Source organism: Taeniopygia guttata, chromosome 7, assembly GCF_048771995.1.
Source record: "Taeniopygia guttata chromosome 7, bTaeGut7.mat, whole genome shotgun sequence".
Taxonomy (NCBI): Eukaryota; Metazoa; Chordata; class Aves; order Passeriformes; family Estrildidae; genus Taeniopygia; species Taeniopygia guttata.
Genome location: NC_133032.1, coordinates 26,006,307 through 26,024,390, shown reverse-complemented (window position 1 = coordinate 26,024,390; position 18,084 = coordinate 26,006,307). Strand labels below are relative to the sequence as shown.

The following is an 18,084-nucleotide window of genomic DNA, read 5'->3' as shown; positions in this document are numbered from 1 at the left end:
CATGGTATTTATTTTTGTATAAACTTTTGTGGTTCTTGAAGCCTGTGGATATGTATTTCAGGGTTCTTCCTGGAGTCTTGTTTTTTTTGGATGGATAATGGAAGCTAGACAAGCTGGACAGGGTGGGGGGAATAGAAGGGAATTCAGCAAGACTGCAGAAAGTATATCTTCCTAAGACTGACTCAGTTGCAGGATATTTTGTCCTGCTGCAGATTTAACTCTTGTTTTCTGTATCTCACACAATGCTTTTTTATTGGCATTTCATGAAGTAAAGGTATTGCTTTAATAGTGCAGATTGTCTGCTTGCTATACTAAGCCAGCTCTTCAGCAGGGTAGATTGTTTTGTGAATTTGATAAAGAAAAAACCTCCATATTTCCTTCTTTTCCATTTAGCAAGGTAAATTGAATGGAAAAGGAAAGAATTCTTTAAAAATCCTCTAAAACTATTTTTCTCATGCAACTTCTAGCAGAACTTGAAAACATTTCTAGTAAGAGCCTACAGAAATACCACTTGCCATCTAGCAGCATTGAACCATTCATCTTGGTACCTTTAAAATTATATTTAACACTTTCAGTTTGCAACTAGGCACATTCATTTTGTCAGGTTATGACCCTGAATGATGGCCATGGTCACAGCTTATTTTGAAGCTCTGAATGGAGCTAATTTGAGATTTACTGTGCATGCAAGAAGAAACCAAAAATGTTTGGAGGCTGATGTTAACTGAAAGTGAATCCATTTATTCTTTACTCTGACGAAAGTTCAGGAAAGCAAATGCGTGCTTTGTTCCTAAGTGCACTTGAGGAGGTCAGATCCATTTCCACATGTTATAAACCAAAACAGATATAAGAGAATACATCTCTTGGATTGGCTGGGGTAGGTTTTAATTCAGAGTTTTAATTCAGGCTGGTTATTTAATTTTCAGCTAAAGAACTAGTTTATCACAAGTGCTATCAGAGAAAAAAAGTGAAGAATAAAAAAGATATCTTGCTCTTGAGTGGATTTTTAGGTTGATGTATTAACTCATCTATTTGTATATAAAGTTTATCTTTACTTCTAATCACAAACAGGATTCTGGTTTAGTTTTGTTCTGTTTGTGAGTAAGGAGAAGTGTTTACAGAGAGGCATTTGAAGGGGAGTTGGCAGGCTTTTAAATATATAACCACTCTAAGGTAATATAAGGGTGGTGGGCTAGTACTAAAAAAGGATAAACTTAAGGGGTAGTATTAAAAAAGGAGATTTTCTTCTAAAGCTGCTAGAGCCAAACCACTGCTGTGTTTCCTGAGAAAAGTCTGCTGTACAAATTCCCACCTGGCTATAGATCATTGCTCCGAGGACTCTGAGCCATGATGATTCAGAATGTCATTTCTAGTCAATAAGGAAAAGGGGGATTTTTTTTAAAAAATTATGTTAGTAGAGTATTTTCCTAATCTTTCTATATACCTAATATTACTTTTCTTTGCTGAAAGTGTTTTAGTTGACTTTTAATTTTGCACTTTGAAAGCCCATGTAAAACCTTGCAGTGTGAAAAAGTTGTGCAAGTTTGCTGAATTGGAAATTATCATGTTCCTTGGGCATCTCCCCTGAGCAAGTCCAGGCCTTTGTGCTGTCCAGAGAATTAGTATAGGTGGCATGTATTTGCCAGTGTAAAGCCTTCATTTGTGCAAGAACTCTGGGATCTTTGTGTTCTGACATTCATGATTCATTGGCCAGCATGCCAGGCAATTCTAGTGCTTTCAAGATGCTTGCAGTGTCATGTACCATCTAGAATAGAAAATATGTGCACCATTGTTTCAGAATGTAATGCAGCAAATGGTGAAAGAGCTCTGATTCATAGTTGTACAACCAGCCTTTTATTAACCAGCATCTGTGCTGTATCCTGTTTCCTTAATACTTACTTATGAATGGGAAAGTTTACAACTTACAGCAGTTTCAATGGCTGTGGGGCTCAGGTGTTCTCTCAGCACAGCATAAACGCTTGGAGACATTGGAAGAAGATCTGATGGAGAATGTGGTTCTGTAGAGTCATTTAAGCTAAAAAGAAAAAAAACAAAAGCAAACAAAAATTTGCAAAAATAATCTTAGAAAAAACTTGACTCCCTCTATGCATATCAGTGGAGTATGATGAATGTTTTTAAAATTCGTTAACTCTGTCCTCAGGCTTGCTGGTGGCCCTGTAAGCTCATGCCAACAACCCGGTATACACTTAAAAATGTATGAGATTTGAGTCAGGTTTGTCCTCTTTCCTTGCCCCTAATATCAGCTGCTGGGGGAAAAAAGGAAACAGTGAAAGAAAAGTAGATCAGAGTACCATAAAATCTGCATTCCATTTTTACAGATAGTTTGCCCCATGAATGGAAAAAGCACTCTACAGGGAAGTCCTTTACTTCTTTTTCTTGTCTTTAGCAGTCCTTGCAAAACTATTTTCAAATAGTTTGGGGAAAGGAGGCAGGGGAAATTCTGAAATAGGATGTGAATTAGGCAAATGTCCAGTCTGGATGAGCAATCAGGTTTTGAAAGAACTTAGGAAAAAAAAAAAAAAATACGTATCATCTTCTCAGGAAGTATTTAAGAGAGCTGCTAGGGCATGTAGAAAAAAAAATTAGGGAGGCCAAAGCTCAGTTTGAACTTAACTTGGCAACTTCTGTTAAAAATAATAAAAAAAGTTTTTACAAATATATTAATAGCAAAAGGAAGGGTGTAACGGACCTCTGTTCCTTGTTGGATCAGGCAGGCAACCAACCTAGTAACTAAAGATGAGGAAAAGGTGGAAATGCTTGATGCCTTCTTTGCCTCAGTCTTAAGTGGTAATACAGCTTGTCTTCAAGATAGCTATCCTCAGGGGTTGGTAGGTGGTGTCAGGGATCAGATTGGTCCTCTTGTTACCTAAGAAGAGGCAGTCAGAGAACTGCTGGGACACTTGGATATTTATAAATCAATGGGACCAGATAGGATCCACCCTAGGGTGATGAGGGAGCTGGCAGACGAGCTTGTGAAGCCACTCTCCATCATTTATTAAGACTTGTGGCTCACTGGTGAAGTTCCAGACGATTGGAAACTGGCCAATGTGACACCCGTTTATAAAAACGGTAGGAAGGAGGATCCTGACAATTACAGGCCAGTTAGCCTGACCTCAGTACCTGGTAAGATAATGGAACAGTTCATACTTAGTGCTATCACACAGCACTTACAGGATGGCCAGGGTATCAGACCCAGCCAGCAGGGGTTTATGAAGGGTAGGTCACGTCTGACCAACCTGGTCTCTCTTTATGACCAGGCCACCTGCCTGGTGGATGCAGGAAAGGCTGTGGATGTTGTCTATTTGGACTTCAGCAAGGCCTTTGACACTGTCTCCCACAGCACACCTGGAGAAGCTGGCAGCCCATGGCTTGGACAGGAGCACTCTTTGCTGGGTTAGGAACTGTCTGGATAGCCAGGCCCAGAGAGTGGTGGTGAGCAGTGCTGCATCCAGCTGGGGACAGTCACCAGTGGTGTCCCTCAGGGCTCTGTGCTGGGACCAGTTCTATTTAATATTTTTATTGATGACATGGATGAGGGCATCGAGTCTTCATTAGTAAATTTGCAGACGATACTACGCTGGGAGCTTGTGTTGATCTATTGGAAGGAAGGAGGGCTCTGCAGAGAGACTTAGATTGGTTGGATGGACGAACAGAGTCCAACAGCATGAAGTTTAGTAAGTCTAAGTGCTGAGTTCTACATTTTGGCCACAAAAATCCTCTACAGCGTTACAGGCTGGGGACCGTGTGGCTGGACAGCGTTCAGGCGGAAAGGGACCTGGGGGTGCTGGTCGACAGCCGGTTGGATATGAGCCAGCAATGTGCCTTGGTGGCCAAGAAGGCCAATGGCTCCGTGCCTGCATTAGGAATTGTGTGACCAGCAGGAGCAGAGAGGTCATTCTTCCCCTGTACTCGATGCTGGTGAGGCCACACCTTAAGTGCTGAGTCCAGTTCTGGGCCCTCAGTTTGGGAAGGACATTGAGGTGCTTGTGCGCATCCAGAGGAGGGCAACAAGGCTGGTGAGGGGCTTGAACACAAGCCCTGTGAGGAACGTTTGAAGGAACTGGGTTGTTTAGTCTGGAGAAGAGGAGGCTTAGAGGTGACCTTATTGCTCTCTACAGCTTCCTGAAGGGAGGTTGCAGACAGGTGGGGGTCGGTCTCTTCCACCGGGCAGCAACTGGCAGAACAAGAGGACACAGCCTCAAGCTATGTCAGGGAAGGTTTAGGTTGGATATCAGGAAAAAGTTTTTCACTGAAAGAATAATAAAGTACTGGAATTGTCTTCCCAGGGAGGTGGTAGAACCACCATCTCTGGATGTGTTTAAAAAAGACTGGATGTGTCATTTAGTGCTATAGTCTAGTTGAGGTGTTAGGGCATAGGTTGGACTTGATGATCTTAGAGGTCTCTTCCAACCTCATTATTCTGTGATTCTATAAATTAAATAAAAGTAACAGTTAAAGTGTAACATACCTCTGAAGATACTTACATTTTGGAGACTGGGATAAATACAGAAGGAACATAACCTTTCCCTCCTCCATCCGAGGGTTTTGAGACTAGAATAAATAGTAGAGAAGTTAAATATTGTGTAGTCATTTTATTATCTATTTGAAATGGATTATTTGCTTGCAGTACTGCAGACAATAATAAATTGTGAAGTCCCTGCATAAATAAATAGCCATGAAAGTGAGGGGAATTCCTGATATTAGTCCTTGAGTTCAGATCTTAGTCACAGAATTGCCTGTGCTCCCTTGATATGAATCACAAGATAATACTGCAACTGATGAAAGAGATTTCGTTAGGCCTTCAAAGCAAGTATACAGTTCTTTAAGTTTGGTACTCTGAGCCTGCAGATTTCAGTTCTGCAAATGCTTGGAGCTCTGTCTCTATAGATATAGCTTCAGCCATGTATTCTGTATTCTAATTCTTTTGCACAAAATTAAGCCTATATGTAAGATTTTAGATGATTGGAGCATTAGGTAAAGTACACTGAGTTAAAATGAAGAGGGAGAAAAATACTGTAGTCTCCAAATATTTTTGAGTTGTGTAGGAATTTGAGTTCAAATGGAATTGTAACCTTTGATACTGAAATTCTAGAATAATGTGTTTTATCTATTAAAAAATTAAGGCTTAGAGGCTTTCTTTAAGTGAGAATGAATTTGATCTAAAAATGAGATGACTTGTAACTTGGACAAAAAAGAACATGAGCCTGAACATATTTGAAACCATCCTTGTTAAGGCTTTTTGAATTTTCCAGTGCAGTTGCCAAAGGTTTTCAGAAACATTGTCTGCCATAATAACTTTGTAATTGTGCAGTATATTGGCAAAAGGTGGTACAGATAAACAGCCTTTTTTTAGGGTTCCATTGCATGAAATGAAACCAAGTAGGGGTTCCAAGCTGTTTGGGAAATACTGAGTTTTCTTGAAATTAAAGCGACAACATGCTACAGTGTAACACAACTATGCAGTCAATAAGCAGGATGACTTTTCAGTTTCCTCTCCATTAAACACCCAAGCACTGAATTTTGTGGTGCATCAGTCAGGGGGAAAAAAAAATCTATTTCTTAGCTTTTTTTGAGTATTGTCATCACCTCTAATGTAACCTCTAAGACTAGAGCTGTATTTGCAAAATGAAGCTGTCTAAATGACAGACACATGTTAAAACAGTTCTCTTGAAGATGACTATTAAAGGAGGCATCTTAATCTGTTCTCTCCCTCCTCTCCCTACAGTCCTCAAATTGCCTCTTGACTTTGCAGCTGCTGTGCAGGAAGGGTTAATAGAGAAATGGAGCCTCTACCTTCGTTTGGCTGACAGCTGTAGTGTTTGCCAAAGGCCTTATCTTTAGGGATATCTGGATACAGGTACTTCAGGGGGTTTTCAGGAACATTGTCTGCCATGATAACTTTGTAATCGCGCAGTATGTCGGCAAAAGGCAGGGCAGATAAGCGACCTTTGTTGTAGGGTTCCACCGAATGAAATGTTACATCTCCTGCAAAAACACAAAGGCACCATAACTTACAGATGAGCAGCTGCAGCACATTTTTGCCTTTCCTTTGAGGTTTACACTTGTATAGGCGTTACCTGTTCTTACCTATGTTAGTACCTTTCAGTATTTAATTTCTGCATATTTGGAAACAAATCTAAAGCCTGCAGTTAGCAGGTACACCTCATAGAGAGCTTTGTTAATGTAAAGAGCTCAGAATGTCAGAGTTTTGGTTTGTGTTTGAGAAATTATGACACTTGTATCTTGTCCAAAACCATACTACGACCAGATACATGTAAATTTTACTTTCAAACCAAACAAAACTTCACTCCTGTATTGCAGGTATATTGCAGAGTTTGAGTTTTTGGCCTGGAGTTTTTTAAAATTTTAATTATACTTACCATTTTCTAGCTGATCCACCCAAGTAAAGGTAATTCCACCCAGATTGCTCTCACTAAACCTTAATAAAAATGTTCCTGGTGTCTTGTCTTTCAGCAGAATTCGTTCCTTTTCTTTGCTTACAAATCCCATTACGTACCTGAGGTAAAACAGGAAATCATGGGTTTGCTTTTGGAAAAAAATACAGACTTTAATCTGTGCAATGTGTAGAATCATAGAAGGGCCTGGTTTGGAAGGGACCTTAAAGTTCACTTGGTTCCAAACCCCCTGTTGTGGACAGGGACATCTTTCACCAGACCAGGTTGCTCAGAACTATCCAGCCTGGCCTTGATCTGGCGAGACTTTATACAGGTGTTCAAAACCTGGTTACAAAGCTTTATGAGGCTTGGGTACTATGACCAAGGCTTTTTGTGATTACACATGGAGTATGGCATTGAGCTCAAAGGACTATGAAGCCTGTTGAAATTTATCCCAGTGCTTGCTGGAATGGACAGAACTGAAGAATAGATCTAAACCTGCATTTCTAAGAGATGCCATGTTGTTCCCCTTTGGCAGCAATTTCCAAAAGTTATGAATGGGAGAAGGGAGACAGAAATGTTAAACTCGTTGCAAATACTCCTCTGCATGGCTAAAACTGACATGAGTAAAGGACAGAGAAAATGTGGAGAGAGATCAATATACACCAGTTCCCTTTTTGCTCACCCATCAATCCAAAGAGGAAGAATGTGTTTTTTAATCAAGTCCAGGATTGCTTCAAGCCAAACCCAAAAGGTAAAAGACTTCCCAGGCAAATGTTCCTAACAGTTAAAAAAACAACCACAAACACAAACAAAACCCCACAACCAGCCCCCACACAAACAACCACAAACACAAACAACACACACGAGAGGAGAATCATGAGCGTGATGTTACCCAATGTTGCTGACAGTTCTCAGTTTCTTAAAAATAAACTACTTTTCTCAAGTGAAAATCACAATTTGAGCTGTGGTTTTGAGTAACATCTCTCTTTCAACCTGACCTAAAACCAACTGATTTATAAGATATGTATTTGAAGCACCTAGTTTTCAGGGAAAATAAAAATCACATATGTGGTTTCTTCCTAGTTATAAATTTGTATTTTGAGTGAAAAGATGATGAGAAAGTTGAACTTCCCTCCAAGATTCTGCACTTGTTTAAATAACATAGTTAGTATAAATTAAAGGAGCTTGCCCTTCTTTATCAATATATTCTCTGTTCCTCATCAAAGTTATTGCATATATTGACTGTCTTGAAATAATTTAGGTCAAAACTAAACATATTAAAAATCTTACTTATTCTTTATGAAAAATGTATTGCCTTCTTTGGTGAGACTTTCAATTGATCATATACAGAAATATATAAGGCACACTGTAATGGCAGTTTCTGATATCTGTAGCAATATAACTAAGTAGATCCCTAATCCCAAGCTTTAGGATTCTGGAAGTGTTTTCTCCCTAGTTAAATTTTTACAAAGGATGTGATTATGCTGAGCTGGAAGTCCCACATATGGCAAGTGGGAATCTTAGCAGCAGCATCAGAGAAACAAAGATAGGCATGGCTCTGGGTGTTATGAGAAATAAGAATTTAGTGTTACTTTTGGAACAGTACCTTGCAGAACTTTGCCCAGGATAGTTGATAATCATTGTAACTGACTTGCTGTCCTGAAAGAGGGGAAAAAAAAAAAAGCCCAAATGGTACAGGTATTATGCTGAAGTTATGAAATAGATATTGCTTGATATCTTTATAGTTGGGTGTGGGGAGTGAGGGGAGAAGTACAATACATCCTGACTTGGGGAGGGGTATGCTAAGGGACTGTAGATCTGGTTTTCTGTATTCTTTCGAAGCAGGTGATAATAGTTTTGGATATACTTGCGTAAAGTAGCCTGTGACTTGGTTTTTGCAACACAATGTGCTCAGTTTCAGTTTTTAGCCTAAATGTTACTTCTCATCTTTCCCCAGGGCCTCTCCCTTGTGGGGCACACTTGGGTCTCAGAGTACTCAGTAGTTCATCTTGCTGAGGTTACAGGGCCTCTTGGCTGTGCTGACACCAGTGAAGTATCTCTGGTGAGGTCCCAGAAATGAACGAACCCACAAGGACAGATACTTAAAATGAAAAAAAAACAAAACCCAAACAAAACCTCATAAGCAAGCAAAAATATTTCCTTTTTATTTCAGATGTATGAGATAGTTGTTAAGAAACCAAAACAACATTACAGTTCGGTGTGACTTTGATGCCCTCTTCCTTTGGTTGAGCAGCCTGGAAGTTCGAAAGTTGAAATACTCTGTGATAAGAATAAGCTGACACTAGCTTTTCTTTAAAGCAAAGAATTGTCATTGTGACATTTTTAACATCAGCTCTGGAAGTGGAGGTCATGCCATGCTGGTTTTGGCTGGGGTGGAGTTCATTTTCTTCACAGTAGCCAGTGTGTTTTGGATTTATGCTGGGAACAGTGTTGGTAATACAGGGATGTTTTAGTTCTTGCCAAGGAGGGCTTACACACAGTGAAGGTCTTTTCTGCCTCTCAACCCTCCCATGAGCAAAGGGGCTGGGAGTGCTGGAAGCTGGGAGAGGACACAGCTAGGATAGCTGATCCTAACCGGCCAAAAGGATATTCTGCACCATATGGTGGCATGCTCAGCATGTCTACTTAGGGGTAAGAAGGAGGAAGGAGGGGATGTTTGGGGCGATGGCATCAGTCTTCCCAAGTAACTCCTTTGTGTGATGAATCCAGTCCTGATTTCCAGGCTGAACACTTGCCTGCAGATGGGGAGGTAGTGAATGAATTCCTTGTTTGCCTTGTGTGCATGTGTGGCTTTTGCTTTGTGTGTTAAACTGTCTTTAGCTTGACCCATGAGTTTTCTCACTTTACCCTTCCAATTCTCTCCCCATCTCACTCTGGGGGATTGGGTGGCTGTGTGGGGCATAGTTGTCAGCTGGTACTAAACACGTACTTAAAGCCCCTACCTGTAACTACCAAATATAAGAACCCCAAAGCAAATAAAATCTGTATATTTCTATACACTTACCCACAAGTTTCTCTGCCAGCATGTTGAGCTGTTCAGAATTGAGTCCACGACCAACGTATGATGAGAATTGCCAGCTCAGTACTTCTAAGAGCTGGCTTAAAGTGGCAGCAGGGGGGTTGTTGAAGAAAGACAAATTCTGCAACAGATGAATGCTTTGTTTAGCTAGCAACCATGAAATACATATCAGGCTGTAAGAGGAGGCTGCAAGTACTTGAGCAGAATCTGGAAGTGTTGAAAGTGAGCTCTGTGTGTGGGGAAGCACTGGGGCAAACGTGTGGGCCCTCCTGCCTGCAGCACCCAGCAAGCTCCAGTGGAGTGCATGAGCGGGGCTGTAGGATGAGACTCCTAGAGAGAGCTAAAGTCCCTGTGTGCATCTTGGATGTTAAAATACCTTGCTATGCCTCTGGTAGTGTCCTGTGTAAAGACAGTGAAAATATGTGTCAGCTTAAATCTTGTAAAAAAAAAAAAAAAAATCGAGATATTATCAGTATATTTTAATGCTTAGTGCATGGAAACTTTAAACCATTACATACTGATCTGGTGCTGTTGAATCATTTGGCTTATCTTAGTTTTTTCATTTGTGTTTTCTTTTTGATTGTACACACAATGGACATACTGAAGACTGTGCAAAAACTCTTTGGAGTATCACAGAGTGATAATGCAGTCCAGCTTGCTGGTCAGCTTGCCTGCCACTATGGCAGACTGTCTGCCCCTTTCCCTACTCTGAGCATCTGTGTGACTGCACTAATCCCCAGCTAAAAGCCTGAGAGCCACTGACAGCCCTGTTCTACAGTCTGCAAATACAGTAACAGTGACTGAATATAAAATATGTGCTGAGACAGCTGGAGCCTTAGAAAGAATGATTCTGCCTTTGCTCAGGGTTAGAGCCAATAGAAGTTGCTACTTAACATTTATAATCTCCACAGAAAGCCCAAGTTACTATAAAATCCAATGGGGGAAAGCAGCCCTTAAGTACATTACAGATTCACCTATATGCTTGCTTTCATGGTTTGGAGTTGTACTGGTAGAATTATTTTCTAACAGGTCTAGTTTTAGTCAGCCACACGCAAGAAAGATAAATTAAAACTAGTGAAGTTAGAGAAGTTATGAAGAATGCCTGTCACCTTTCCTAAGTTTAAGAACTACTACTTTAGGCTACAAAAAGAAAAGCTAAAGGTACATGTGGTTTTATATCTGGGCAGGGGAAGAAAGATAAAGAGAGCAACAATAAAGTGCAAGGTAGATAATTGTGTACGTGACAAAAATAAGGCCAGTTCAAAAGGGAAATACATCTTTTTTACACTTAATGTACTTAGTAACCAAATAATACAAATGTGAAAATGCAGAAAGTCAGTATTTTGCATACTGAGGACCTACCTGAGGATCATTGGTTGACAGGTTGTACCAAATAATAGAGGCCCATGCGTTGGGCAGTTGGCTGACATTGGAAATCATCACCACAGGCAAAGAGCTGGTCTGGTGGAGAGAATGAATGCCCTGTGTAAATGCTGCTGAGGAAAGTATTAGTGCTGTGCTGTGGGTTTTTAACCTCTCATTCTTCCCAAAGCACAGACTTCTTTTCCAGAAGTTCTGGAAATCTTGTGTCACCTTGTGGTTACTGCTGGGGGCCTCACCGAGGGTAGGCAGACCTGTGGTGTGGCCCAGCACAGTTGTACTTCTATAAACTGCTGGAAAATGGCTTTTTCTCCTGCCCCAGATAATCTGTCCTGAATACTCACTTCCAAATTGATGGTCAATCCGTACAGGCAGACCTGTGTTTCAAAGCTGATGGAGTGCAGTTCCTCAGTCACCATGTGAGGGCCCTGAGGGAATAACAAGGTTATAAAGCTGGGAGTGCACAGCTGGCATTTAACACTGTTTTAGTGATCCAGCTGCTGAGGTTACACTTGGAGAGAAAACTCACATCAAATGTATAAGCAGAACAGGAAAAGAAGGAAGCGAAGGAAACAATTTGTTTGTTCAACTCTGACATTAAATTAGTACAGAAGTCTGGTATTTTTTCTGATGAATATAAAATAACCCCTTAATATTGTTAAAACAGTACTTCTAAACTTATATATTTTTCTAAAATGGTACTTTTAAACACAGATTTACATACAAGAAGTTAACAGGTAATTTTTTGTGTCTGATAAAGGATGTCTCCAACTTTCCTTTTCCTAAAGTTTCCTTGCTAATTGACAATTGGACTTTGAACAGGTATGTTCAACTTCAATGAGAAACAAACTAGAAACAAAGCAAATAGCCACAGCCTTAATGACAAATATGCCTTCATCCAGGTTTGCTGTGGGTACTAGTTGAAGGACTACAGGCCTAAATCATTAATCCAAAGGAAATCTGGTATTAAGATCCCAAGCTTTTCTTGGATAGAAAAAAACTAAAATCTGTTTGTCATTGTTGATTAAAGTTTGCTGTATTAGCATTTGATTTGATTACAAAGCAGCATAGCTCTGTAAAGATCCTAATCTCTGCCCCTTAGGAAACAGATTTCCTGAAATACATTTCCATCCTCAGAGCTCAAAGTGTAAAAATATATTTGCTCTTTCCCAGTTTTCATTGTTGTTGGTCTTTCCCTCCTCATCATGCATTTGTCATGTCAGACTTTTCTTTAAAAAAAATTTAAAATTGCAAATCAAAATGCTTTCCCTTACTGAAATATCCAGCTCAACCTGTATTTCTGACACAAAGTTGTAAAGGGTTGGTGAAACAACCCTTCTTCCCCCCATTATGATTTTGCAGAAGCAAATTTTTCTCATGGGAAAGTCATCTAGGCAAAGAGGTACATCTGCATGAAAGGACAAATCTAAGATAGAGAACATCCACTTTTTTTTTTTTTTTTTTTTTTTTAATGAGGCCAGTTATATTTAACTACACTTTTAGCATACTGAACGTCCTATAACAAACCAAGTTTTGAAAGCATTATAGTTGCTGTTAACAAAGAAAATCCCAACTCTTGTTCTGCTAATAACCACTTTCACAGACTGACTTGACCAAGGAGAGGTTCTGTTTGAGGAAATCAGCAGTGAATCAGGTCACAGTTCAGCTGTCCTAATTCTCCACAGCCCTGTGATAGCTTTATATAGTTTTAAAAGCACAATGTGTAAAAGTGGGAGGGAATGGCTGCCAAAACTGGAGTGCCAACACTTCTTAACCTACAATTTTGCATTTGCTTGTTGTGGTATCAGTGATTTTGTAAGCAGCAAAGTAACTGGGAGGCGAGCCTTGAGTTTCAGTCTTGCTAATCGGGTGGTGAGTTGTTCTGTTCAGAAATGTGTGTGAACCAGGCACACATATCTTCTGCTTTAGGTTTTGGTCAAATTCCTCATGCTGATCACACCTTTTGCTTTGGACTTAAAGAATACTTCAAATAACTCTTGTTCTTGCATGACTACAGCTATTTGGGCTGTGATGTGATTTTTTTTTTTTTTTTTTTTTTTTAACTTGTTAATACAACTTTACCCTCAGTTATGGTGTTTTTAGTGCTGTCATGCCATACACAGAGTCACCACGAGAGGGGAACCTATGACCAGGCTGGGACAAGTACAAGTAAATGAAGCACATTTTTGGTCCTGGCTGAGGCAGCAAACCCCTTTGATGCAAAGATAATGACATCCTGACTTCAGCTGTGAACCTGAGCAGCAGAACATATATTTAAAGGACCTTGCCTATAGGAAACAATTATTTCAACCCAAAAATAATATTTAAAAGCTTATTTGATTTTGTTTGTTTGATTTTTCAAAATGTAAATGATCAAAAAGGTAACCTTTTATTGGGATGCACACATTTGAATTATCTCTCTCTACCTTCTATTGTAACTTTTTCAATATACAGACTTCAGGCATGCAATTACAATTTCAGTTGTTCCAAACTGTCCTCATTATACTTATACTAACATAATAATTGGATCATGTACTTTGTATATATTTCAAAATCTAACAACTCTTTGATTTAAATAAAATCAAATGTGAAATATTTGTGGGAGTATGCAAAAACAACATGTAAAATAAATGCACAAACCTCATTTCCTTTGCTTCCAGCACTTGTTTTCATTTCTTTGGGTTGCTGTATAAAGCAAAGCAATATTTATGTATCAGAGAAGCTATAGGCAGAAGTACATATAAATAACATAATTTATAACCAGGATGTTCTTACTTATAATAAGATTTTATTTGCAATATACAAATGAAGTCTAATGAAGACTCTGCACATGGAAAATTCTATTCAGTGAGGAGTCTTCTGATATTTTTAAAGAATTTTTTAGGAAACTAAGTTAATGTAACAAAGGGTGCTTGTCAAGTGTATCCCACAAAAAAATAAAAACCACGCTAAAAACCATCGATCTCAATCTCTTTTTGCAAAACTGCTCTGATGCACTGCATCTGTGGTTAAGCCCCAAAATTACCACAGGTAAGAGAGTGTTAGTCAGAAAGCAGGAGTCACTGGGCTCTCAGAGAACTTACACAAGCAGTGCTCTAGTCTCTCACGAGGCTTTATCACAGGCATTAATTTCCGATAGATTTCAAGCATTCAGTTCTATCTCCCCTAGAAAATTGTGGTGTGGTTTAGGTTTTTTGTTTGTTTTTTCTGTGTGTTGGGTTTTTCTGCTTGGTTTGTTTTTTTTTTTTGCTGTAGTTGGTTTGGTGTTTGGGGTTTTTTTAGCCAAACTCAGTTTCTGTGAAGCTTTTTAATTCAGCATGATTACTCTTTCCTTTTCTGATAATTAGGTAATTAGGATTTGCTTTCTCATTTCTGTAAAAACATATAGTCTTATTTTATGGAATGAATGAAGTATGGAATGGCATAAAGAGGTTCTAGGAGTAATCTTTATATACAAATAGAAAGAAAATGACTGTGGCCTTGACAGTAATACAGTTCTCCCTCCAGAGTTTCTAAAGAATCTTTTATCTACACACAACAGTAAAAAAGTGTCAAACCTACCAAATGTCGAAATTCTACTGACAAGCTTCCATTTGCAGACTCATCCATGTTCATGGCTTTCACATGTGTTCCACACAGAACAAACCTACGGTTACTGCAGAGGATATGACAGTTATGTACTCAAATACCATTGTATTGGACAAAATTAATATATGTGATATTTTGTTGTCTTACCTTACAGTTGAAACATTCCTAAAAGAGAAGAGGGGTGGGGGAGAGGAAACGGGTTGTGAATCAGTAAATGTTGAGACAGAATTTGTACTGAGAAGCATATCTGAGATGGTAGATTTTGCCTGCTCAAAGTTTGTTTGTATTGACCCTACAACTACAATTTTTAAGCTGAAGAACTGAAATCCATACTGTCCACTTAGACTTTTGCATCTGGCCATAGTGTACTTTATCTTGCTATTTATTATCACATGGTTTCACACAGCTTCTGAGAGAAACAGCCCTGGCTTCTCTGTTGTCCCCTCCTCACTGGGTGTTTTCTCTCTTTTTTTTTGGGCCCACATCTATGTCCATGCAGCCAAGGTGGTTTTTAGGGGCTTGCAGAACCACAACAAGCAGAAGGAGGGAGGTAGCTGGTACCTAGGGCTGGGGATGTTGCACTGTGAGAGCTCAGAGCTATTTCAAAACTAACTAGCTCATAAATGCAATACAGTTTGATTTCAAACTTTTCTGTAATGCTGCTGTATCAGTCTGATGATTTTTTTCCTAAGTCTTGAAACAAATCTTAAATGGACTTCTTGCCTCTAATTTGAAACCATCAATTAGTCTTAGCAGCCTTGTTTTTAAAAAAGAAGTCTTCCATATAAAAAAAGAAGTGTTACTCTGATCTTTTAACTGGTGGGTTTTTAATTTTTTTTCCCTTTTCCTTTTAAAAGGAGTTTAAAAATCAGATAGGGTAGCCACTGAAAAAACCTGTGTTGTCTCTGTAGGGAGCAACAGAATATCTTCACTTTTAAGTTTCTTACTTGTCAATAGTTGCTTTCACTCTGATCTGGTAGTTCAGCTCTGGCAGTTTAATTAGCAACCTTCAAAACAGAAAATGAGAGAGTGAATATTAACAGAATGTCTCACCAGAAAACACTAGACTGGTTGCTCCAGATTAAAGCATCAGAAATTATTATAAACTGAAAACAGATTAGGCATCTAGGATTACAACACATTTTATACACAGTATACACAGGGTTGTATACTCAGAAAGAGGAGCTGGGCTGCTCCAGTGGTGGGTGCCCTACCCTCCCTCTAAGTGTGTAGAAAAGTTAGCATGTGTTTGCGGGAGTGGCTGGAGAGACATCATAGTAGTACTAATTAGGAAATGGATTTGTGTAATCTCTGACTGCATCACAGATACACATCTGTGTGCTTTCCTTCTTCATGCACCTCTTCTCACCCCCAGCCCTCCATGAACTTTGAGCTGCAAGGTGGAAATGAAATGACAGTTCTTCTCCAACCTTTGCTCTTTCACAAAGTCGGAGAAGGAGTTTCTGGGAGAGAAGTAACTTGTCTGTGATTCACCCAAGACCCCCAAAATGCAGCAGTTTCTCTTTCTCTGTGCAGAAGTGGCTGTGAGTATTCTGATTTTGGGTTGTGTGATAAGGATCATTATTTACTCAGTTTTTAAAGTCATTAGAACAAGAATTTGATGCATACAGAACCCTAAAGGTTCTGCCTTTAGCCACAGTGTGCCTTTCTTCCTTGTGTTTTACTCTTTACTGCCACTTGTTCTGCGTGCAGATTCTGTGGACTTCATATCCCCATTCCAGAAAAATTCCCTGCAATTGAATTCCCTGCTTTGCTTTCTAGATTCTCCTAGGATAAAATACTGTACACGAATGAAGGAGTTTATATCAGATTTTTTCCCTTACCTTAATTTAACAGTGAACTGTATTAAAGTTTTGAGAACCATTGGCCTCTGGGGGTGTGTTGGCATGCAGGGCTGCCTTTCAACCACGAAGGAGCTGTGTGAGAAGTGAAACAAATAGGTTTTTAGGAATACGTATGGACAAAGAGATGGAGTTTTTTTGGCGAAGGGGAAAGGGAAAGGGGCTGATATTGCTCAAAGACTTATTTCTCTAAAGATGCCAAAGTGGGAACTATGCATTCCAGCTCTCAGTTCTCAAACTGATCCAGTGGTCTAACTTTCCCTGAAATTGTTCCCATGAGAAACAGATATTTGTAAGACACTGAAAATCACACCAAATTCTATAATTCTAAAATACAACGATGATAAAAGTCTTGGTCTTCCAAAATTTTATCAGAGCCATAAAACAGAGTATGAAAATACACTAAGCATAACTCCAATTAAATTAAATTATATTCATTAAACTATAATTTTAATTTGTATATATGTGTAGAGCAAACAATTGAGCCCACTTTGCTTTCAGAGAACTCAGTTGTAGTATATCTCTAGTATAGCCTGTACAAAAGGCAAGAGAAATTATGCTAATATTTTATCTGCTAATAGAAGTGTGAGCTGGGAGGGCAGCAAGAAGTATAGCTTGAGAGGGCTTTTCTCAGCAGAATGTAGATAACTCCTCCTAGAACAAGGGGATTTCTGGCATTCATTTAAGAGTCAGAACTTGATGACAAACCCCTAAATGCTACCCATGAGAAGCTGCCTGGAACCTTCAGTTTCTGTGAATTCTGACGACAGCTGTACATACTTCTTGTGTTAGGAACCTGGTCCTTAAAATCCTCAGACATTCAAACTTTTTTTTTTCCTTTTTCTTAACAGTGTGTTCTCGTTGTTGTACCAGTTGAGGTAAAGTTCTGCACTTGGCAGTGGCTTACGCACTTCCGGAAAAGGTTGTAGAGCAGAAAGTTGACTTTTTCCAGCAGCTGAGGTCTTTGCACAGGAATAGGGTCCCCATCGTAAGTCAGCCTGGTCAAGAGTTCATCCAGCTTTTCTAGTTGCCTTCTGACTTGAAAGAGACTCTCTGCTAACAGCGTAAAGCTACAGCAAGACAAAAGGTTAATTTGCAATCTTTCTTGTAAACTGTTTCTTAGAATGCAAGAACTACTGAAGTTCTTGCTTGGGGAAAATCAGAATCTGTATTGAGTGGTGCTTTCCAGCTTTGCCCAAACTCACATCCATTCATCTTTTGTTTACAGGAGTATATAAGTACATTGGGCAAATCACCTGCTTTATCTTCAAAGATAAATATTTTCACAACAATGCAACACTGTCTGTGATAATTTGGAAGAAATACATACCTGGTCCTGATGTTAAACATGCAGGGCACTTGTGCCAAGATTAATTATTTCCTACAACTCGGGAGTTTTGCAAAATGTACTCTTTAAAAGGATAATATTTATATAGAATGAGCAAGTTAACAAGACTAAAGAAGTGTAAAAGCAGTAAGGAAAAAGAAATCCAAACACACTTGATAACACTTCAATAGGATATGTGCATATAAAATTAGATTTTAAAGCTATTTTTAGCATGTTCATTGGGGAAAAAAATACTTCAGTGAAAAAAAAAAAAAAAGAAACCTACACAGATAAAAAAGAAGCAAAAAAACACCTTTTTTTTAGTCCTAAAATTTTCTTGGTAATTTTCCTTCCTTTTAAATTCTTTTTACTTCACCTTTTCCATATGAGAATTTGGATGGGAGAGTAATGACCATAATGTTCTGTTGACATTGTCTGGGTACACTATCTTTTAAATATATTGCTATTTTC

The 18,084-nt window shown here is 39.1% G+C and overlaps 1 protein-coding gene across 1 annotated transcript in view; it reads right to left on the bottom strand.

Moving 5' to 3' along the window:
- The window catches only part of STAT4 (signal transducer and activator of transcription 4), a 40,724-nt gene that overhangs the window by 2,642 nt on the left and 19,998 nt on the right, over window positions 1–18,084 (bottom strand). The window contains exons 8-22 of the mRNA XM_030277826.4: window positions 17,198–17,356; window positions 16,269–16,361; window positions 15,372–15,431; window positions 14,572–14,589; window positions 14,398–14,491; window positions 13,477–13,521; window positions 11,181–11,264; window positions 10,819–10,917; window positions 9,442–9,577; window positions 8,023–8,075; window positions 7,099–7,193; window positions 6,399–6,535; window positions 5,812–6,003; window positions 4,503–4,569; window positions 1,924–2,032 (exon numbers count right to left, since the gene is read on the bottom strand). Coding sequence (XP_030133686.1) covers window positions 1,924–2,032; window positions 4,503–4,569; window positions 5,812–6,003; window positions 6,399–6,535; window positions 7,099–7,193; window positions 8,023–8,075; window positions 9,442–9,577; window positions 10,819–10,917; window positions 11,181–11,264; window positions 13,477–13,521; window positions 14,398–14,491; window positions 14,572–14,589; window positions 15,372–15,431; window positions 16,269–16,361; window positions 17,198–17,356 — 1,441 coding nt within the window. The remainder of the gene's footprint in view (window positions 1–1,923; window positions 2,033–4,502; window positions 4,570–5,811; window positions 6,004–6,398; window positions 6,536–7,098; window positions 7,194–8,022; window positions 8,076–9,441; window positions 9,578–10,818; window positions 10,918–11,180; window positions 11,265–13,476; window positions 13,522–14,397; window positions 14,492–14,571; window positions 14,590–15,371; window positions 15,432–16,268; window positions 16,362–17,197; window positions 17,357–18,084) is intronic.